The sequence below is a fragment of the Lycium ferocissimum genome, chromosome 4 (assembly GCF_029784015.1).
Source record: "Lycium ferocissimum isolate CSIRO_LF1 chromosome 4, AGI_CSIRO_Lferr_CH_V1, whole genome shotgun sequence".
Lineage (NCBI taxonomy): Eukaryota > Viridiplantae > Streptophyta > Magnoliopsida > Solanales > Solanaceae > Lycium > Lycium ferocissimum.
Window position 1 is genome coordinate 51,196,511 of NC_081345.1, and position 23,580 is coordinate 51,220,090.

The following is a 23,580-nucleotide window of genomic DNA, read 5'->3' on the forward strand; positions in this document are numbered from 1 at the left end:
CTTCTATGTAAATCTGTTTACACCAAAAGCAAAAATGTCTAATGCAATTCAATTTGATCTTCTGTACTGAATTGCTACTGTCTTCAAAAAAATCTGGAATTCCCCTTTTTCTGGATTGTCCACCAGATACGAGTTGGGACAATCCTCCGTCTCTGTCTATTGCTCCTACTCCAGCCTCCTCCCAACTAAAAAGAAACTTCAGTAATCTTCCTAGGCATTATCCAAGCTATGCCTCTTAAGATTAATAAAATTCTTCAGTAGCTGATCTGTTATCCTGCATTGTAGAAATAGATGGCTGACTGTCTCGGCTTTTTCACCACAAAGATAACATCTTGAATATAGAGAAATCCCTCTCCTTCTAAGGTTGTCATGGGTCAATACAACTTCCCTTGCTAGTAGCCAAGTGAAGCAAGCTACCTTGAATGGTATCTTCACTTTCCATATGTGCTTCCATGACCAAAAGGGCCATCTGTTGGTTGGCTTGACTCAAAAACTTGTAAGCTGAGCTCACCTTGAGAATTCCCCTACTGCCTTCTTGCCATTATTATCTTTGTGCTCCATCCTGTATAGCCTTGAATTCTTCCAGTTGCTTGTAGAATTTATTTAACGTAGCCACTTCCCGGTCATTTAAATTGCTCCTGAACTATATGTCCCAACCATGAGAGGTCCATGCTTCTGCTACTGTCTTCTGTTGTTGCAAAGTTAGAGCATCAATACTAGGGTAGAGTTCCTTTAGGCATCCAAAACCAATTCAATTATCCTCTCAGAAGGAGGTATTACACCGATTGTTCACCTTGATGAAAGTATGACTCCTCATAAATGGCCAAAGTGCTCTTATAGATCTTCACAAACTAACTCCATAAAGAGAGTGCACTTCCCTAGACATCCACCTGTTAGCCGCACCATATTTAGCTCTGATTGGGTTTGGGGTTCTTGGGAATACCTCCATAGCCATGTCAGTCTGAGGGCCTTGCTCTACAGCTGTAGGTTCCCACTGCCTAATCTGCCTTGCCTTTCCCAAGAAGGATAGGGCTCTATTGACCAAATGGAAAGTCCTATTATCCTTTGCCATGGAAATCCCTGCTAAGCTTGTCAAGTCTCTGAATAACCCCATCTGGGATGGGAGAAGGGACATCATATAAGTGGCAAGGCTCCTACTTCTCCACCCAAAATTAGACTCAACTGATCTATATTAGAGACTTCATTAATATGATACACATGTGACATGACTCTTTTTTCAGTTTATATGTAAATCAGACATTCCTTCAAACAACACCGAAATGATTCTGAGAAATCTTAGTTGATCCTCTTCAGCATCACAAAAATTTAGGGGTGTCAAATGTGGAGAATGGGGTGCAGAAGATCAAGCTAAGCTTTATTTTGCTGTTGTGTTTTTGGTGCAATCAGATCTACTCTAATGATACTGTCAATATAATTGATGTTTTAGATACAATATAAAGAGAGGGCAGTAAAAGTTAGACTTTCTTGTAAATACGGTTTCAGTACTACCTAAGTACTGTTTGCTACATATGAAATATAGAAAAAGTTACCAGTTTAAAAAAAAATAAAATTTAGGGGTGTCAAATGGGCGGCTTGGGTTTGAGGCATAAAAATCCGACAAAAATGGTGGATGGTTAGGCGACTTCTCTGAAAATAAAAGAAAGAGAAGAAAAAGAGTAAAGGCGGTTGTCCCAACGGCTTCTTTCATTGTAAGTTAACATGTAAAATCTGTTTTTTTGCAAAATATATACAAATGGGCCATTTTGGGTAAGAATTGAAATTTAAGCACATTTTTTATATAAGGTTGGGCTCCAGTACATGTGATCTATGTTAATTCAAGGAGCTAATAGATTTCAAAAAATGATCTACCCTATTTATAGGGGTGAGATAGTTCCTACTAAATAGATTTTCTAAGCATATAGGCTTGAGGGGAGTAGGTTGGAGTTGAGACTTGAGATGCCATGGAAACACTTGTGGTTTCTGTCTGTCTAGATACGCCAAAAATTAACTGCTGGAATCATTCTCTTATTTGGATGGCTTTATCAACTCTCCAAAAGCACCAGCTTTCACAGGCTTGCTTTATTGTCTGTGGCATGACCCTTTCAGACCGAAAATTGAGTAGAAGTGGCTCAAGAATTCACTTGCAACTGAGCAATTGAGGAAGAAGTGGTTAATAACTTGACACTTTCTAAATTCTGTTTGCACATGTAGCATCTGTTTGCTAGTGTAATATTCCTTTTGCTTAAGTTGTCTTGAGTGAGACGGGCCCCAATTTAGAGTTGTCCAAGTGAAGCAAGGACAATTAGCTATCATACCATTCTGGGCAGAATAGTGTTTGTAACCATCTTTGATTGTGTATTTTCCCCATTTAGTAGAGCTTTCCCAAGTGCGTCTGTTTGGCTGCTGATCATCAATGTTGCGGCCTTCTAGGCAGCTTAGCATAGCTAGTAGGTCATTGACCTCCCAATCCTGAAGATTCCTCCTGAAATGTGGGCAGCAGGTGCCATTTCCTCTATTTCTTCTATTTTGAGCAACATCGGAATCCATGTTTAGGAAAAGTGTCCCATCAGTGGTGTACTTCCAAGCCATCTATCCTTCCAAAATTTAACATGCTGATGTTCTTCCGAAGGCCAATCCTTATTTGGTGCAGCCCCAAAAGTCCGTATAATCTTAGTGATTCTAGAGAGACTGCAGGCGGTGGAGATGTTGCTTCAAATTTGCTTTTTACGTAACAAGGACTTAGCAAAATTTTGTTTTTTGATCTCCATGCATACTTAAAAATTGGAATGGAGGGAATACACATCCAAAGGTTGGTGGAATCAAACTTATTAATTCACTTGCTGAAAATAATGCACCAAAGTCCTTATAAAAAAAGAGAGGAAGAAACAATGCACCAAAGTAATCTGGATATTCTACTTTCAGAGTCACTTTCTCTTTTTTTCTTTTTAAAAAAAAATGTTATCGGTACATGTTACCTTCTCAAAAAAAAAAAAAAAAAAAAAAAAAAAGTTATCGGTACTATTGTAATATCAACAGTGTTGCTGAATCCCGATAGGGGTGTCTACTGTTTCTCCATCATCACAAGTCATAGTTGTGTTACCGGAAGGCTGATCTGCTATTTGTATTCTCGATCAATGTTCCAACCTTCAGAAGGATCACAATTGCTTCAATTTTGTCCCGGTTCTTGTTTTCAGCTAGAAATCTAGCTATAATTTTTCTTCTGATAAATGAATAACCGCTTTTGACTAATAATACATCAAGATAGTTTCAATATTATTTAACAATATGGATGTTGGTATAATCTCATCCTTCTATCGAGCCTACCCATCCATGCAAAGAGGTATCTTCTCTTTAGTCTTAAGTTGAACAAATAGCTAGAGTTGTTTGCTGCATGCATCAGTTTGATCTCATTTTCTGATTGCTCATTAACCTCTGTATACGAAACAAGATGGAGAATAAATAACTGTCACATTACTATGTTGTGGGAGTTGGTAGATGGTTGAAATTTCCATTCCTTCTTACCCAAGTACTTCTGTATTTTGCAGGTCCTGGTTATGACTGCCCAGATTCTTTTGAACATCTTGAGGCACAGTATAATAAAAATGGAAGCAATTAATCTCCTTATTATGGATGAATGTCATCATGCTGTGAAGAAGCATCCATATTCTTTAGTCATGTCTGAGTTCTATCATACGACACAAAAGGAGAAAAGGCCATCTGTTTTTGGCATGACTGCTTCACCTGTTAACTTGAAGGGTAGTCTTTCTTTTCCCTAAGACAATTTGATTTGATTCTATCGAAAATTATAGGTTTGCAGATGAGGTTTCCTCTTCACTCTTTGCTCCTGAATCTCTAACTTGGCTTGGTCATGTTTTTCGTTTTCTATCTCTCTGTATTTACGGGTTGCATTAATTCTGTCAAAAAGTGGTGGCCTTGTGAACAAAGTCTCCTCTTCCTTTTTGTATTAAATCTTGAACTTGGCTTTATTCATGTTGTTTTTCTCTGCATTCTTGTTGCCAGTCAGCTACTGCATTATATAAACTTGTAATGTCTCGATTGATGTAGGTGTTTCCAGCCAAGTTGATTGTGCAATAAAGATTCGTAATTTGGAGACTAAATTAGATTCGGTCGTCTTTACCATAAAGGACCGCAAGGAGCTGGAGAAACATGTCCCAATGCCGTCAGAAGTAGTAGTGGAGTATGATAAAGGTGCTAATCTGTGGTCCCTTCACGAACAAATAAAACAAATGGAATTAGCAGTTGAAGAAGCTGCTCGGGCAAGTTCCAGAAGAAGTAAATGGCAGTTTATGGGCGCTTGTGATGCTGGAGCTAGTGCAGAGCTGCGCCAAGTCTATGGTGTATCTGAAAGAACTGAAAGTGATGGGGCTGCTAATCTAATTCAAAAGTTGAGGGCTATCAACTATGCTCTTGGTGAACTGGGACAGTGGTGTGCCTATAAGGTAGCAGATGCTACCACTTTTGCTGTGCCTTATTACCTTGTAAATGTGATATTCTTGCATGCAGCGTCTCCTGAACCCCTTTTATGTTGTAGGTAGCACATTCTTTTTTGACAGCTCTACAAAATGATGAAAGGGCAAGCTACCAGCTTGATGTCAAGTTCCAAGAATCCTACCTGGATAAGGTTGTCTCTCTCTTGCAATGCCAGTTATCGGAGGGGGCCATTGCAGAAAGTAACTTGAATGGCGAGATGGATAAAGGTGATAATCCGAATAGTGATCGGCCTGATGAGATGGAGGAGGGCGAGCTTCTTGAAAGTCATGGTAAGCACCTGTTACAGTTTTGTTTAATTATTTGTCCATAGTACAACAATTGATTACAACTCGTACGTTGAATTTTGTGAATGCGGAGAACATATATTGGATTCTTAGTCAGATATTTATGTGTTCCCATTGGACTTCGGACTACACACCAACATGAAGACAGCAAAATTAATACCAATTGGAGTGTGGAATCCTCATGAGCTTGCCACGACCAATGGTTGCAGGATGGCCCATCTTCCGAAATATTTGGAGTTTCATTTGGGAGGGAAATTCAAAGATGTAGAGCTTTAGAATCATGAGATTTAGAAGATCGGGAGAAGATGGGAGGGATAGATAATACAGTAGTCCTTCCATCCCATTTTATGTGAAGGTGTTTGACTAGACACATAGTTTAAGATACAAAGGAAGACTTTGGATGCATAAGATAAATATATGCAAGTATCAGAATTGCCCTTATTACCTATAATTAAATGTGCTGGTGAGAGTTCCACATGTCTTTTCATTTTCTTCTCTCCTAGTAAAAGAATGAACTTTCATATCAAGTGGGTCCAAAAAAGTCTCGTGGATAATTTGGGATAATTCTTACAGGTTTCCTAATAGAGAAAGGTATCTTTTTATTTTTTTATTTTTTTTTATTGACAGAGTAAAAACGATAGTATGCCACATAAAATGGGACAGAGGAAGTATTGTTCAAAACAGAAGTCTCCTTAATAGTGGACGCTCTCTAGTATAAGATATGTGCTTCATGTTTTTGTTTATTATTCCAACTGTAATTAATATTAGAATTGATAAGCTAATTAGGGAATTCTTATGGGGTAGAACATATAGGACGTTACCATAGGCATTCTTAGATTCTTTGTTAATGATCTTCGTCGGTCTCATTTGAGAGGTGGCTGTAGAGATTCCTTCCCCAAGAGAAAATAGCTATTTCTTGTTCTTTTGGAGTATAAACGATACTATATGTGTAGATACTGGGATGGATATTTCTGAAGCTGGATATCAACTGATTTCACAGTGATTCCTATTCATATGCATTCCAGTTATTAGTTTCAACAGTGTACTTTTTGATAATGCATGACATTAGCTGTAAGACCTGAATGCCTTGACCATCACTAGGTCTGAAAATAAACAAATCAGACATGCATCAGAAAAATTATATGACTTCAAGTATTGGATTCTGGAAGCTGCAGTAGACAGATTACAGGGACAAGGAATAAAGAGTACAGCAACAACAACAACAACCACCCAGTGAAATCCCACAACGTGAGGTCTGGGGAGGGTAGAGTGTACGCAGACCTTACTCCTACCAAGGTAGGACGGCTGTTCCGAAAAGACCCTCGGCTCAATAGAAAGCATAAAAAGAGGTCAGATAAAGCCAAGAAATTCAAAGCGATATGGAAATGAAAATAACTAAATCGGCGAGCGCATGATAGGAAACAGTTGCAAAGTAGTAGCTATCACGGATTAAATAAGATAATCAAAGTACAAGAAATAACAGATAGTAGTAGAAATCAAAGCACAAGAACTTATATCGCGATAATGCGACTACTAATATGAAAGGATAAACGATACTATCTACTATCCCTTCTACCCTAATTTGAGTCCTCCATACCCTCCTATCTAAGGTCATGTCCTCGGTAAGCTGTAACTGCGCCATTTCCTGTCTAATCACCTCTCCCTAATACTCTTCGCCTACCCCTACCTCTCTTCGAAACCATCCATGGCTAACCTCTCACGCCTCCCAGCCGTGGGTGCTCTACGTGTCTCTCCTCTTCACATGCCCAAACCATCTCAGTCTCGCTTCCCTCATCTTGTCTTCCACCGAGGCCACTCCCACCTTGTTTCGGATAGCCTCATTCCTAATCCTGTCACTCCTGTTGTGCCCACACATCCGTCTCAACATTCTCATCTCGGCAACTTTCATCTTTTGAACGTGAGAGATCTTAACTGGCCAACACTTCGCCCATACAACATAGTCGGTCTAACCACCACTTTGTAGAACTTGCCCTTAAGTTGTGGTGGCACCTTCTTATCACATAGCACTCCGGAAGCGAGCCTCCATTTCAACCACCCTGCGCCAATACGATGTGTGACATCATCGTCAACTTAGATCTATCCTTATGCATATTTTGGACAATTTGGTTGGAAGGAACTCTAGACATTTTAAAATGGCCTAGCCTTGTCTTTTGCTGTAAATGATTTTGAAATGTGCTGGAATTCATAAAACTCCTTATAATAGGAGTCAATTCCACAGATACTTTTGTAAGCTTACAGTACCTTCTAGGCGCTGTGGTTTGTTAATCAAATTTTAGCTTATACAAAAGAGAAGGAAAGAGGTAACAACAACAACAACATACCCAGTGAAATCCCACAATGTGGGGTCTGGGGAGGGGGGAGGGTAAAGTGTACGCAGACCTTACCCCTATCTCGGAAGATAGGGAGGCTTTTTCCGAAAGACCCTTGGCTCAAGAGAAAACATGACGAGAGGTCAGATAAGCACAAGCAGTTCAAAGCAAAATGAAAATGAAACTAACGAAAGCAATAAAGTCATGATAAAGCAGTCTGAGAAGAAGAAGCAGTAGCTACCACAGATAAATAAGATAATTGAAGTACAAGAAACAACATATAGTAACAAGAATCAAAGGAGAGAAGGAAAAGAAGTATAGGAGCGAAATGTCCAGGGAAGAGGTTTCTGAAATATCACACTATTTCTAGTAATATTATTATCTTTTATCATAGTGAATATATTCCATCAATTGGATATTAGGTATGCCCTTCTGTACTCATTTGTGCTTATTTCATTTCATGTCTTACAACAATGCCAGGTATATATTTGATGTGCCTCTGATGTAACACTTGTTCCTGAGTATGCTCTTATATCAAGAGAAACATAAGTTTGTAGCAAATCTAAAAAGTTTGTTACTATTTTCTTCTTGAAGTGAGATATGTTGGCCAATATGCACTTTTGTGCTGAACTTTTGTTCCGTGAATTTTCTCTGAAGTCTATGCTCCTCACGTTTAGGCCTTTTACCAAGAAAAATGTACTTGTGCGCTTTGGCATAATTGGATATGTCTGTTGCAGTTGTATCTGTTGGAGAGCATGTAGATGTGATTCTAGGAGCTGCTGTGGCTGATGGGAAAGTGACACCAAAAATTCAATCATTAATTAAGATACTTCTCAAGTATCAGCATACTGAGGATTTTCGTGCTATAATATTCGTTGAACGCGTTGTGACTGCCTTGGTTCTTCCAAAGGTGCATTGTTGCTGCTTTCATTTTCTTGACAGGCAAAGTACATTGTTATAGCCCTATGCTATAACACGTTTTGTTAAGCATGCAGGTTTTTGAGGAGCTCCCTTCCCTAAGTTTTATCACTTCATCAAGTTTAATTGGGCACAACAATACTCAAGAAATGCGAACAGGTCAAATGCAAGATACGATAGCCAAGTTTCGAGATGGTCGTGTATGTCTCTATACTAAGCTGTGGTTTCGCTGTTATTAGTTTTACATCAGTGACCTACCTACAACATTTAGATTGCTAATTCTGTTTTGTATTGGCAGTAGATTATTGGAATTATATGCTATATGATATTTTAGATTAGTGGCCTTGACTTATCTATGTACTTTCAAGTTGGAGTCAACTCTTATGTGTTACATGCCTACTGCTTAAAAACTTTACTGCCTGCCTTGCTATTCTTGAGTTCTTTGTTGGATCTGTTCTGAAAATGAACTGTTGAGTTTGAAATGTAAAGTTGGTTTTGTTTTATATTTCTTCTCGTTGTTGTAAGTTGATTAAATAATTCTAAAACAAGATATACTTCAAATTATATGCTGCAACTTATTCTGTTGGAATTTTGAAACAGAGTGCTAGTACCTATAAGGAAGTAACTTTAGTTGTCTTTCGATGGCCAAATATTATTCAAATTATGCCCTCATTACTGCATCTTACTGTTGAGAATTCCTAATTTCATGTGGTCAGCTTTACGCACAACTGAACCTCTGGAAAATTTCTTTTCTAGAATCTTTGGCTGTGTGCCAAAAGGAGCTTGTGTATAGTTGATCATCCCTATTTTATCCTAATTGTTTTGCATGGTTTTGACAGATTAATTTGTTAGTTGCCACTAGTGTTGCTGAGGAAGGACTTGACATCCGGCAATGCAACGTTGTCATCCGGTTTGACCTGGCCAAAACTATTTTGGCGTATATCCAGTCTAGGGGCCGTGCCCGTAAGCCTGGATCAGATTATATTTTGATGGTTGAGAGGTATCTGCATCTTTATGTATTCCAGCACGTATAGTCCTCCTCCTTGTGCACTATATGGGTTCTAATGCGTTATAATAAATCATTGTTTAGGGATAATTCATCACATGAAGCATTTCTGAGGAATGCCAGAAACAGTGAAGAGACGTTGCGGAAAGAAGCAATTGAACGGACTGATATTAGTCATCTCAAAGGAGTGATCTCTCGGGAGGCACCAACAGATTCAGTTTATCAGGTGGAGTCCACTGGAGCTGTTGTGAGCTTAAATTCTGCTGTTGGGTTGATCCACTTCTATTGCTCCCAATTACCAAGTGACAGGTGAACTACATACATACGCCTACTCAGAAATTTATTTTAGTGGTGATTGGTTTAACAGAACTTCTGTCCCATTCAGGTACTCGATTCTCCGTCCTGAGTTTATAATGGAGCGTCACGAGAAGTCAGGTTGTGCAACCGAATATTCATGCAGGCTTCAACTCCCCTGCAATGCACCGTTTGAGAAACTTGAGGGCCCTGTATGCAGCTCAATGCGCGTTGCACAGCAGGTCAAAAAAAGTTTCCTTTTGTTCTCAATTAACAATCTTGATGATATAGCAACATATTGAAAGTAGTTTTGACGCAGGCTGTTTGCTTGGATGCTTGCAAGAAGCTCCACCAGATGGGGGCATTCACGGACATGCTCTTGCCAGACAAGGGAAGTGGGGTGGAGTTGGAGAAAGTTGAACAGGATGATGAAAGTGATCCAATTCCCGGAACTTCCCGGCACAGGGAATTTTATCCCGAAGGTGTTGCTGATATTCTGAGGGTTAGTGCCTTAATTTTTGGCAGTGGACTTTTTCTTGGCAGAGTTTGGAAAGTGATTTACTTTCTTTTCGGGAATTTTAAGTTGAAAAGCTTTGTGCCAACAATTTTTATCATGCTTTCAACCAAACTTCGAACCTGTTTGGACAATCTTCAGCAAATCTATATATATATATTTAAAAGCACAAAGTCCCTTAGCGGAATGGCGTTCGCCCTTTTTTCCCTTTAAAAACAGATTTTACATTAGACAAATAGTCATTTCATTATTTTCCTAATATTTAGAACTTCGAAATCAACTAAAATTTTGGTCATTAAATCTTTCCTTATTCGAATTGTGTAGGAAGTCCTAATATTTAGTACTTCAAAATCAATTAAGACTTAACCTAATATAAATTCTTTTCTTAGTTGAAAAAGCTTGAAAAATATATATATTCCATGTGGAAAAAAAGAATGTTACAAACCGAATGAACACAAAGTAGGAATATTGGTCCATTTTGACACCAAGTTTAGTCTCATATGGAATACCTGGTGTTGTGGAATACTAACGTCCATTGTTGAAGATTAGTACATTCACTGAAGACAAATATTTATATGGAATTGTTAAAGTAAAGTTATTGTACATCCAATAATTTTTGTTTGAAACTGGTAATGTTGTATTCCTCATTACAAGCTTCAAAAAGGGACAGAGAGGAAAAAGGGTACTTGCAGAGAGCCTAACAAATCTACAAGCTCTGATTCCTCTACTTCTTTTTCTTTACACAAAAAATAAAAAAGTACAATACAATTCCATTTAACTATGTGAATGGAATTGGACCCATCTTCAAAGCTTCTGCTATTCTTTCCGCCCACACAGTCCACCAGATGTAATGTGGGGTTAATCCACAACTCAATATATCTGCAGTATGCTCAGGCATGGTCCATTTTGTGTTTGTGAGGGTAAAAGATAAACCCCATAACCGTGCAGTGAATTTACAATGCAAAAAGAGATAATTGTTGGTCTCTTCTGTTTCCCCCACATAGTTGACATCTGGAAACAATAATCTGCCCCTTTCTTTTCAAAACTTCTTGTGTCAAGCAAGCCCTTCTGACTACAAGCCATGTAAAGCATTGTTATGTTTTTCCAGACATTGTTCCACAAAAGTTGCTGGTTTCTGTTTTGTTGTACATTGTCAATTTCATAAGCCCTTTTAACCGAAAGTTTCCCATCTTTGTTATGTTTCCATTTGATAGAATCTGAATCTGAGGTAGTGCCAGAGAAACCTTCTAGCCCATGAAGCAAATTGGCCACCCTGTCTACCTAAGTTGCATGAACTCTTCACTTTGGATGCTGCACCCATGTCAGATTCTCCAAAAATACACGACTTTTGGAGAATCCGACACGCACCCGTTCACATTTTTGAAGAGTCCGAGCAACATAGCTGTCTACTTCCCAATCATTCAAAAGTCTCCTAAATGATAAATCCCACTCCTGAGCAGTCCAGCACTCATTGACAGTTGCTCCGGATTGTTGCATATGTTGAAAAGATCAGGAAAGTCATCTAATAATTAAAGCTTCGATAGAACGCAATAATTACATATTGGAGCTATAGTTATATGCTTATATCCATATATATATATCTATCTCTATATATGAAAGCACGAATGCCTATTTACCTTTTAAAAATAGTTTTTCACACTAAACAGAATAGTCTTTTTTATTTTTTTGATGACATGTGAACCCGCAGCCACTACCCTTTGGGTGCGTATAAGGTAAACCCATCTCCTGTGCAATAGCTCGCAAACCACACAGGAGAGGTAACCCGCACTAGGCAAGCCCCGTGCGACGAGCTCAATTCATAAGGCAAATCCCCTGCTGTCGTAGGCAGGGGGTTTCGAACCTGAGACCTCCATTATGAAAGACCCATATGCTCAACCAACTGAGCCACCCTTGCGGTTCAGAATAGTCATTTTTTGAAATTGGTAACTGTATCTATATTTCATCATGAGAAAAATAGTACATAGGTTTTACTGAACCATATTACAAAGGTATTCCTACTTTTTTTTTTTTGGGGATGATGTAAGTGTTTTATAATAACAAAAGCATCAAGGGGATGCATAGTTACAAAAGAGGGGGAAATATTAGCTCATACAAAGATAACAAAAAGCCTATCATAAGTCTAGAGAGCTGACAAATCCAAGAATCTATCATAAGACTAAGGAGCTAATAAAATCCAAAAAAGAGTCTGGGTTATATGCAGGGGTAAGATTAATCCAGCTAAAAAGAGTAGTCAGGCATCTGGCCTTGAGACCATAAGCACCACAAAATGCAAGTAGGGACCATAGACCAGATTCTTCTGATGGCCTTCCCAACTTTCCAAGAACTCCAACAGACAAAAACTTCCCTGACAGTGCAAGGTATAACCCATTGCAAACCAAACAAAGTGAGGAACATATTCCACACATCTGTAGCAACTGGACAATGTAAGAACAGGTGGTTAATGGTTTCAGAGGTGCAATGGCACATGTAACATCTATTAGGGAGATGAAATTTCCTTTTCATGAGGTTGTCCAGAGTTAAACAAGCCCTTTTTAGAGTGACCCAGAAGAAACAGGAGACTTTAGGCGGTAAATTGACTTTCCAAATGAGCTTCCAAGGCCATTGGTCAATCAGGTCCTTGTTGGAGCTCAGAAGCAGGTAGCCTTCTTTAACAGAATAAGAACCGTCCTTGTTACTGCCCCACTTAAGTCTGTCATTTCTCTGAGTGAGAACTGGACTGTTCTGTAGACACCCAATCAATGCTATCATGTCCTCTATTTCCCAGTCATTTAGGTGTCTCCTTAGGTGCAAATTCCATGAGTTGTCCTCCCAGTTTCTGAGCAATTGTTGAATCTGGGTTAGTTGTTATAGGGAACAACCTAGGAAAAGCATCCTTAAGAGTAATAGAGCCAAGCCATTTGTCTTTCCAGAATAGAAGATGAGCCCCATTTCCCACTTGGAAGGAAGAGTTGAGAAAGAACTCATCCCACAATCTCCTGATATCTTTCCATAAACCAGTTCCATAAGGAGCTAAGATTGGGTTGGAGCACCAATGGCTAGTGCTCCCATATTTAGCTTGGATAATCTCCTTCCAAAGACCAGCATCATCTTGGTTAAACCTCCAGTGCCACTTCATTAACTTACATTTGTCGTGTACTGCTAAATCCTTTATACCAAGACCACCTAGATGTTCTGGAAGAGTTACTTTGTCCCACTCGACTAGATGACACTTGTGATTTTCGCTATTACCTTCCCATAAAAAAGTCCTCCTTAGTTTGTCAAGTTGATATTGAACCTCTGATGGTATTGGGAACAGAGACATGAAGTAAGTAGGAATACCATCCAAGACACGATTGATGAGTGTTACTCTGCCACCAAGAGAAAGGTACTGTTGTTGCCAAGAGGCCAATCTTTTCTCAAACTTTTCAGTGACCACATTCCAAATCTCCATTGATCTGTGACTAGCTCCCAAGGGAAGTCCTAGATATGTGGTGGGGAAAGTGCCAGTGCTACAATACATGATGCTGAGAAACTCTAAATCTGGAACCATATTAACAGGGTAGATAATGCTTTTAGTCATGTTAATGTGGAGCCCTGATAAGGCTTCAAAGATCATAAGGGTGAGGTTGAGATACCTCACTTGAGACTCCTCAGCACCACAAAAAATAAGGGTGTCATCAGCAAAGAGAAGATGAGAAACAGGAGCGGTAAGACCAGGCCTGTCACCCACTTCAAAACCACCAATCCACTGCAATTGCTTTGCCTTTTCCAGCATGTTACTGAGACCCTCCATGGCCAAAATGAAGAGAAAGGGAGATGGGGGTCACCTTGCCTTATCCCTCTCTTAGGGGAAAAGAACCCTACAGGACTTCTGTTGACCAGAACAGAAAATTTAACTGTAGAAAAGCTGTATTTAATCCATTTGATCCATTTCTCACCAAACCCCATTTTCCTTAGAATAGAAGTGAGGTGCTGCCAGTTGAGTTTGTCAAAAGCCTTCTCTATATCCAACTTGAATAAGAGACCAGGGGCATCATTTTTTTGTCTCCAATCCAAGACTTCATTTGCTATAAGAGCTGCATCAGTGATCCGCCTGCCTCTTATAAAAGCATTTTGATAACCTGAGACCAATCTCCCAATCACTTTTTTCAATCTTTCAGTCAGCACCTTTGCCACCAACTTGTAGACACTACCAATAAGACTGATAGGCCTAAAGTCTTATTCTATAGCACCTTTCTTTTTAGGGATAAGGGCAATAAAAGAAATAAGGTATTCCTACTTACTGATGTCCCACTCCTGCATTGAATCTAATACATCAATGATGGACACACTGTCATTGTAATAGACCTGAATACACCAAAAACATAATAACAAAATACAATTCAGCTTGATTTTCTACATTCTCAAAACACCTAGAGTTCCTTTCCTTCCAAATTGTCCACTAAATGCTTACAGGGACAATTCTCCATCTACCTCTGTTCTTTGTCTGCCCTGCTTCCTCCCAAGTGCCTCTGTAATCTTTCCAGGCATTGTCCAAGAAATACCTTTCTAATATTTAAAACTTTAAAATCGACCAAAATTTTGGGTTATTAAAACTTTCCGTATTTAATCTAGCTAGGAAATCCTCGAATTTAGGACTAAAATCAAGTGAGATTTTAACATACAAATCTTTTCCGTATTTGAGCTCTATATATAACATAAATGTAATTACCTTTTATGGATGTATATTCTGCGGAGAAAAAGAGTAAATTAACGTGTTTTTTCTTTAACGAAATTAATGCAACTAACAGATCCTGCAACTTTTATGCCTAATAGTTAAAAGGGCATGTAAAACATGATTTTGATTTAAAAACAGTGTAGACAATGCATACAGATGTAATAGGTGGGCATGAATTTAGAACTTCAAAGAGCAGTTAAGAGGTTCTTTTTTGGTTGGACAATAGGAGGACTTTGAATTGGAAGTACACTCCAATTCTTTGTCTTCTGTTATTGTCTAATCCAATTAATTTCAAAATCATAAATTTTATTTCCTCCGTCCCAATTTATATGAGGGTGTTTGACTAGGCACGAAGTTTAAGAAAGAAAGGAAGTCTTTTGAATCTTGTGGTCTAAAACATGCCAAAGAATTTTTTGTGCCTAGAAATCATTTTAATAAGAAAATGGGAATTTTAGAGTTAAATTGTTGCTAAATATAGAAAGATGTCATTCTTTTTGGGACTGACTAAAAAGGAAAATGTCAAATAAATTGGGATGGAGGGAGTAGAAAGTAATTAAACATTTTTTTTTCTAATCTGAAATCTATCTTAAAAGGGTAAAATTTTTATTAACATTTTGTACAAAAGATAAGGAATAGGAAAAGGATGCATTTATATAATTGTTTGTGTGTAAATGAAGTACCTTAGAATGAAATCATAGGCAGAATAAGATAATGACCGACATAAAAGTTTTATAGGACGATTAACAACTGTCGAGTTCGAATACATATGTGACTACTAAGGTATGAATAGAACAAGGTACAAGTTTTAGCACTCTCATAAAATGAGTAAAATGTGGATAGAAAATTTTCAATTGTTAGTAAACTGTTGAAGAGTCCCACATCGGATGAAAAAGGGACGAGTGGTCTCTTTATATGGTCTTGGGTAATCCTCCTCTCATGAGCTAGCTTTTGGGGTTGAGTTGGGCCCAAGATTTATTTCTTAACATGATACCAAAGCAGGACCCATCTCAATTCTTGTTTACTGATGTTGGGATCCCATACCACAAGATTCAAAAGTCTTCTTTATTTTCTTAAACTCCGTGCCTAGTCAAACTAAGACAAACAAATTGAAACAGGGAGAGTATCTAAATTGTTTTAAAAGTTTGTTCTCATTAATGCGAGGGACACTTCGCTGCTGGGATTTCTCCTCTGTAAATATGGCTTCAGCACTGCCCTAGTGTTATCAATGCCAATGTAGCAGGTATCCAGCGGAATAGTAGAGGTGGCGCACACACTGGCCTGGATACAACCATCAACAACAACAACATACCCATAAAAAGAAAATCTAATCCATACTATGTTTTTTATTTTGATAACCAAGATCTAATCTATACTCTGTTATGACAATGGAAGAGTTTTAATAATTTTTCTCACTACTAAGTTTGGTGAACAAACTTTGGTTTTAATCTCTGTTTTTCAATATTCTCGACACACTTATGGGCGACTCCTTTTTTTTTATTTTTCTTCCTTGAAGGGTGATTGGATTTTGTCGGGGAAGGATTCGTGTGACAGCTCAAAGTTAACTCATCTCTATATGTATGCTATCAAATGTGTGAATGTTGGCACCTCGAAGGACTCATTCTTAACTGATGTGTCAGAGTTCGCTATACTGTTTGGCAATGAGCTGGATGCAGAGGTTTTTCTTTTCTTTTGCTTTTTATATCTTAAACATGAACATCTATTTACCAAATGTGGATTCTGTTAACGTTTCCTCACTTAATAATATTTTATCGGTACAGGTATTATCGATGTCGATGGATTTGTTTATTGCTCGAACAGTAGTAACGAAGGCGACTCTTGTCTTCAGAGGGGCAATAGACGTTACAGAGTCTCAGGTTGAGTTTCCTTTTACTATCTAACTTATAATGAACGGATTTAACTACCTTGAGCAAAATTCTAATTTTCTGCTGACTGGCAGTTGGCGTCCCTTAAGAGCTTTCATGTAAGAATGATGAGCATTGTTTTGGATGTTGATGTTGAGCCGTCCACCACTCCTTGGGACCCAGCAAAGGCATATCTATTTGCCCTTGTTACTGGTGATGAATCTGGAGATCCTGCAAAAGATATCAACTGGGATCATATTAACAAAATTACTAAAACTGATGTATGGAGCAATCCTCTTCAGAGAGCTCGCCCAGATGTGTATCTTGGCACCAATGAGCGTGCTCTTGGTGGAGACCGAAGGGAATATGGGTTCGCAAAATTGCGACATGGTATGGCCTTTGGACTGAAGTCTCATCCAACATATGGTGTTAGAGGTGCTATTGCACACTTTGATGTGGTCAAAGCATCTGGATTGGTCCCTAACCGGAGTAGCCTTGATATGGTTGAAATTGACAAGATAGTGATGGCTGACTGTTGTCTTAGAGCAGAAGATATAGTAGGAAGAATTGTCACTGCTGCTCATTCTGGAAAGAGATTTTATGTTGATTCCATTCGCAATGATATGACTGCCGAGAACTCATTTCCTAGGAAAGAAGGTTACCTTGGTCCTCTTGAGTACAGCAGTTACGCTGCTTATTATAAGCAAAAGTATGTTCCTCTTTTTCCATTTCCTCAGAAGTTTGAACCTTTTTCTTGATTTCTGCTGTGCTAACAAATGCTTAATTATGTGCAAGGATTAGGTGGTTACAGTGCACCTTGGTTGTACTCGAAAATAACAAAAGAATTCTCATGTTGAAGGCTTTCAAGGGTGGTATAAGTTGGCTTTCTGTGGCAACTAGCCTGTACTTTATCCCTTATCCACTAGATTTGAGAAGTTCTTTTGTTTGTTTTCAAGTACAACCTTGGTGCACTTGGCTATCCAGTCCAATTTATATGCAGATATGGAGTTGATTTGGTTTATAAAAAGCAGCCTCTAATAAGAGGCCGCGGTGTTTCATATTGCAAGAACCTTCTGTCACCACGATTTGATCATTCAGAAGGTCTGTCTATACTTTGCATTTTTTTTTTTTTTTTTTTGACTGAGCTTGTCTTTTATCATGTCTTAAAGAGTGTAAGCTCGGATCTTTCTTTTTTTTTTTTGGTAGAACACGAGGGTGAATTCGAAGAGTCAACTGACAAAACGTATTATGTTTTCCTCCCTCCTGAGCTCTGTTTCTTGCATCCACTTCCGGGATCCCTTATTCGGGGTGCTCAGAGATTGCCCTCGATCATGAGGAGGATTGAGAGCATGCTGCTTGCTGTTCAGCTTAAGGAAATGATTGGTTACCCTGTCCCAGCACTGAAGGTAAAATAAACCTCTGATTTTTTTTTTTTTTTCTGGAATTTGTCTTGTAATTTCATTTGATGCCTAAGCCTTTTTTTCTTGGGCTTTTTTCATTTTACCCCCATTGGCCGAAATTATTGCGGGCCTAGCCAAAATATACAAACCTATACACTGATTATATATAATAGATTTATACTTAATATACAAAACCTATACATTTACTGGCTAATATTCTTTTGCGCTTTCCAAAAATGTAATTATCCTTTTTTTTTTTTTTTTTTAACAGATCTTGGAAGCACTGACAGCCGCATCTTGCCAGGAGACGTTCTGCTATGAAAGAGCAGAACTTCTTGGAGATGCATATCTGAAATGGGTTGTTAGTCGGTATCTTTTCCTCAAGTATCCCGAGAAACATGAAGGTCAACTTACCAGGATGAGACAACAAATGGTAAGCAACATGGTGCTGTACCAAAATGCCTTAAGTAAAGGACTCCAATCATACATCCAAGCAGATCGATTTTCTCCATCGAGATGGGCTGCTCCTGGGGTGTTGCCTGTTTATGATGAGGATACCAATGAAGAAGAAGAATCGTCAATGTTTGATCATGAAACAACAGAAAACGGGACTGTAGCAGCAATGGCAGCTCTAGCTGGTGATGAGTTTGAAGATGATGAAATGGAAGAAGGTGAGCTTGATAATGATTCAGGTTCGTATCGTGTACTCTCTAGCAAGACGATGGCTGATGTTGTGGAAGCACTGATTGGAGTATATTATGTTGAGGGTGGAAAGTATGCTGCAAACCACTTCATGAAATGGATTGGGGTTGAGGTTGATTTCAATTTCAATTTCAAAGAGACTGAATACTCTATTAGGCCTTATAGCATTCCCGAGAATGTACTCAGGAGTGTTGACTTTGATGCATTACAAGGTGCTTTGAACATCACCTTCAATGATAAAGGCCTACTGCTAGAAGCAATTACCCATGCTTCACGTCCGTCTTCAGGAGTCTCCTGTTATCAAAGACTCGAGTTTGTGGGTGATGCAGTATTAGACCATCTCATCACGAGGCACTTGTTCTTTACATACACAGATCTTCCCCCAGGCCGATTGACCGACTTGCGAGCTGCTGCTGTGAACAATGAGAATTTCGCACGCGTTGCTGTTAAACACAGCCTTCATTTACACCTTCGTCACGGATCTAGTGCTCTAGAAAAGCAGGTTCTTTAACTACACTTCCACTTCGCATACTCATTTTTGTTGGGTTCTTTTTCGGTTTTGGCCAGTCACCTGAAATTAATTTGGGCGCCAAGCCAAAATATGCAAAACCTATGCACTGGTTATGTATATTAATATATGATATGTATATTATATGTATATTTTGTGTATGCAATATGTATATTATACTTAATAGACAAACGCATACTTTTGCTGGCTAGTATTCTTTTAAAGCGGTCCAAAAATGTAATTATCCCTTTTTTATTTGGTATTGGGCTTAATCATGTTGCAAGGAATATTTACGTATGTCTTCTGTACCTTACATCTTTTCCAGATTCGTGACTTTGTGAACGAGGTTAAAAATGAACAATCAAAACCAGGTTTCAACTCCTTTGGTTTGGGGGATTGCAAAGCTCCTAAAGTTCTTGGTGATATTTTCGAATCAATTGCTGGGGCTATTTTTCTCGACAGTGGGTGTAATACTAAAGTTGTATGGGAGGTTAGTTTCAAGGACCTTGTACTCGCGCTGTTTGAATTTGTTTGTTTTACTTTCCTTTTTAGTCTGTTTAAAAAAGAATGCCTCTTTCTTAATTTGTCATTTCTTTTGTTTCAACATTCTATATGGCATGTTTAAAACCATAAGTTTAAAAGATATTTGGTACATTATACATATCTTTAGTTTAAGACCATTAGATTCAAAAGTCTTCTTTACTTTCTCAAACTCCGTGCATTGGTAGTGTTGTAATTTCGGCTTACTTGATTTATGAATTTTTGTCAGGTTTTCCAACCACTGTTGCATCCGATGGTCACACCAGAAACACTGCCAATGCATCCAGTTCGTGAACTGCAAGAGCGTTGTCAACAACTAGCTCAAGGTTTAGAGTACAAAGCAACTCGAAGTGGGAATATAGCTACAGTTGAAGTATATGTGGATGGTCTTCAGGTTGGAATGGCGCAGAATCCTCAGAAAAAAATGGCACAGAAGTTGGCTGCCAGGAATGCCCTTGTTGTGTTGAAAGACAGGGAGGAAGCTGAAGCTAAGAAGGCTGATGATGGGAAGAATAAGAAGAATGGAAACCCGAGTTTTACTAGGCAGACATTGAATGATATATGCTTACGCAGAAATTGGCCTATGCCACTGTATCGGTAAGTAGTTTTTTTCATTTTACTCCCTCGACACTTTCCTTTTTAGTAGTCAAATAAAGAAAGACAGAGACCTTTCTATGTTTAGTAACTATTTAACTTCAAACTACCCACAAATATTTGTTTCAGACCACAAGTTTCAGAAGTTTTCCTTTATTTCTTAAACTCCGTGTCTAGTCAAAACACCATCACCTAAATTGGGATGGGACGGAGGGAATAGCTTTCTACCTTGCATGCTATGCTACTGCTGTTATATTGATGGTGTACATTCACTATGAATTGCATACTGAATCAATAATTTGGTCTTTTTTAGATGTGTGCACGAGGGTGGTCCAGCACATGCAAAGAGGTTTACATATGGTGTACGCGTAAATACTTCGGACAAAGGGTGGACAGATGAATGTATCGGGGAACCTATGCCGAGTGTAAAGAAAGCCAAGGATTCTTCAGCATCTCTTCTTTTGGAACTCTTAAATAGATGGTACTCATAAAACCTTTGTGCAACTCTAGTCTTCTGTCGCGTTTATCTAGTTTATTACCTCTTTATGTTTCTGTCATTCGGGCTGCGTCCCTAGACCTTTGTACTGAGTTTCTATCAGATGCTCCTTGACTATGTTATTGTGGGATTCAGATTGTTTTCCCCACATGTAATACTTCTTTCGAATATTTTGCTGCTTATGATATTCTGAAACCTTGTCTTTTTCAAAATTTGATTCTTTGCTGACGTTCTTGTATTGGTTTAAAAACAATGGAACGGTTCGCCTAAAGGAGCGATAGCGAGGTAGGTGCCAATTTGGTAGTACGGGTGGGCGTTCGGTTTTATCAAACTTTAGTTCGCTGTTTCGTTTTCGGTTTTTGAAGGAGGACACCAAACACCCAATCAAATCAGTTCGGTTCGATTTTTTGGGTTTCGCTTTTTTGAAGTTCGGTTCGGTTTCGGTTTCGATTTTTTTGATATGATATTAGAGGTGACTCTATTTACACTAATTCATATTCTTAAAAGCAATAAAACATAAAACTGATAAATTGAAATCAAAATCAAAAAAATAGGATATACAAAAACAAAAAATCATAACCATGATATAAGATTACTAAGTGTTATATACATACAGTAAGAATAACTAAGAAAACACATAAAGGTTATACATTAATCCTAAAGACGTATCCTAGTCATCTTCCTTTGTTAAAGATATTTAATTTTTTCAACTGAAGTGAAAAATTAGGGATGCAAAAGTAAAAGAGGACTTCTTACAATTGGGTTTTTTTAGGCTTAAATTTAGTGGGCCTGGACTATTTTAATTTTTTTGGGTAATGTATTAAATTTCTGTGCGCGTTCGGTTTTTCGGTTCGGTTTTATCAAACTTCGGTTCGGCTATTTCGATTTTTTGAAGGTGGACACCGAAGACCGAACCAAACTAGTTCGGCTCGATTTTTTCGGTTTTAGTTTTTCGAAGTTCGGTTTGGTTCGGTCCGATTTTCGGTATTTATGTCTAGCCTTAATTGGCAGTGATAAAAGTGCATGATATGGATTTCTTCTAGAATTTCTTTATGAGATTCGTAATAATATTGGCTTGAGATGAAATTAATTGGGGAAATATGGTTAGTAGAATTCATATAAGCCAATCCGAACTTATTTGTGTTGATGCATATTATTGTTCTTATTATATATCACCGGAATAAGGCATAGAAACACGCTTAAAATATAGTGAAATTGTCAACTACACGCTTAACTCTTATGATCCTTCTGAACTTATCTTTTTCGTATTATTTATACATTTTAGTAATTACCTGTAAAGAAAATAAGATAAAACCAGACATGAGCATGCAAATATAGGCTTATTCAGAACTTAAAAAAGGAGTCTTTAATATTTTTTTTCATTTAATTCTTTCAGACCCAAATAAACCCTCATCCTCATAACCGTCTGTCCTTTCAACCGGAGAATGTTGTATGCGCTTGCCTTTTTGTTGTTGTATTGGATCACTCCTCTTCAATCTTTTAATTCTTGATGCTTTTGCATCAACCTTCATTTTTTTAAGGCCAAACCCATCGACAGACACCTGTGGTCGTCCACTTCTTTCACTTGAGCACCTAAAGTGACCCTTGTTCCATTTAGACACTTCAGGTAAGGTTCGGCTGTGTCATTTAGACACTTTTTGCGATCGACAACTTGGGTGAATTGCACACCAAATAGGCGCGTGAAGAGCTCCATGACATTTTTTTCTTTTTTTCTTTTTTATTTCTTCTTCTTCTTCATTCTTTTTCTCTACCATCACCAAGGACCAAGCTTACTCCTTTAATGGAGGTCGGATTTTCCGACTCAAATCTGTTACCATCGCTATTGCTGCCATTTCCACCGCCACAACTGCTACACCTAATAATCAATCTACCAAAATTCCATTTCAACATTTGCTTCATTTGGATTCTTAAAAAAAACCAAATGGATAATTGATTTTGTTCTTAATATTCACCAAAATAGGATAAAACTCTTCTAATTTCAGCAACTTTTGGAAAACGTATCACTGGAAAACACAATATCAGATAATAATTCCCAAAAGAAAAGGGGTCAGATTCGTACGGAGAAAAAGATGGGTCATTGGATCAATGAAAAAATGATGTTTGTGGTGGGGAGGGGGTGGGTACGGCGAGGAAGACGATCAGATCTTGGGGGGGGGGGGGGGAGCATGACAACGACGATGGAAATGGAGGGCTACGGAGAAGAAGAAGACTATGGGGGGTGGGGGCTGGCGGGGGGGGGGGGTCTTGTTGGGTGGGATAAGGTATTTTCTCTTTTTTTGAAATATTATTTTTTCTCAAAATTTATTTTAATATTATTATTTGATCAAACGCCACATGTCCTAACTTAATTTGTCATTTTGCCACGTCATCAGCGAGTGTGTTACACACATTTCACATATTTGGCTGATTGTGCAAAAAGTGTCTAAATGACACGGTCGAACCTTACCTGAAGTGTCTAAATGGAACAAGGGCCACTTTAGATGCTCAAGTGAAAGAAGTGAACGACCACATATGTCTGTCGATGGGTTTGGCCTTTTTTTTTAAAATAAATAAATTCAACCTTGGAATAGGAAACTAAATTTGTCTAGGATTCAAATATTTATTTAATTCATGTTTAAATAGAATTTTTACTCTGAATAATATAGGACTAGATTTTCTAGTTCCTAGCTAAATTAGATGATGTCAGCTTTTTTCTTATAGTAGAGAATTGTGGAGAATTACTTACTCTATGTATACATATTTTCTTCAACTTTTATTTTCAAGAATAATTAATATTACGGGCAAAATGAGGGGAAAAAATTAATTGTATCTTGATTTTGTAAATTAATGACAAGTACTTTTTGTAACCTTAACAGCTAAAACGGGGTGGAGAGAATGTTGGA

General features: G+C 38.2%; 1 protein-coding gene across 1 annotated transcript in view; it reads left to right on the forward strand.

Moving 5' to 3' along the window:
• LOC132053481 (endoribonuclease Dicer homolog 1) overlaps window positions 1-20,889 on the forward strand; it is a 30,435-nt gene extending 9,546 nt beyond the window's left edge. Inside the window, exons 6-23 of the mRNA XM_059445525.1 lie at window positions 3,546-3,756; window positions 4,066-4,460; window positions 4,553-4,781; window positions 7,864-8,036; window positions 8,122-8,244; window positions 8,884-9,044; window positions 9,135-9,359; window positions 9,436-9,586; window positions 9,664-9,846; window positions 16,089-16,250; window positions 16,354-16,449; window positions 16,533-17,146; window positions 17,438-17,538; window positions 17,644-17,843; window positions 18,109-19,041; window positions 19,373-19,537; window positions 19,817-20,184; window positions 20,495-20,889. Coding sequence (XP_059301508.1) covers window positions 3,546-3,756; window positions 4,066-4,460; window positions 4,553-4,781; window positions 7,864-8,036; window positions 8,122-8,244; window positions 8,884-9,044; window positions 9,135-9,359; window positions 9,436-9,586; window positions 9,664-9,846; window positions 16,089-16,250; window positions 16,354-16,449; window positions 16,533-17,146; window positions 17,438-17,538; window positions 17,644-17,843; window positions 18,109-19,041; window positions 19,373-19,537; window positions 19,817-20,184; window positions 20,495-20,672 — 4,668 coding nt within the window. The 3' untranslated portion in view covers window positions 20,673-20,889. The remainder of the gene's footprint in view (window positions 1-3,545; window positions 3,757-4,065; window positions 4,461-4,552; window positions 4,782-7,863; window positions 8,037-8,121; window positions 8,245-8,883; window positions 9,045-9,134; window positions 9,360-9,435; window positions 9,587-9,663; window positions 9,847-16,088; window positions 16,251-16,353; window positions 16,450-16,532; window positions 17,147-17,437; window positions 17,539-17,643; window positions 17,844-18,108; window positions 19,042-19,372; window positions 19,538-19,816; window positions 20,185-20,494) is intronic.
• Window positions 20,890-23,580: the final 2,691 nt, after the last annotated feature.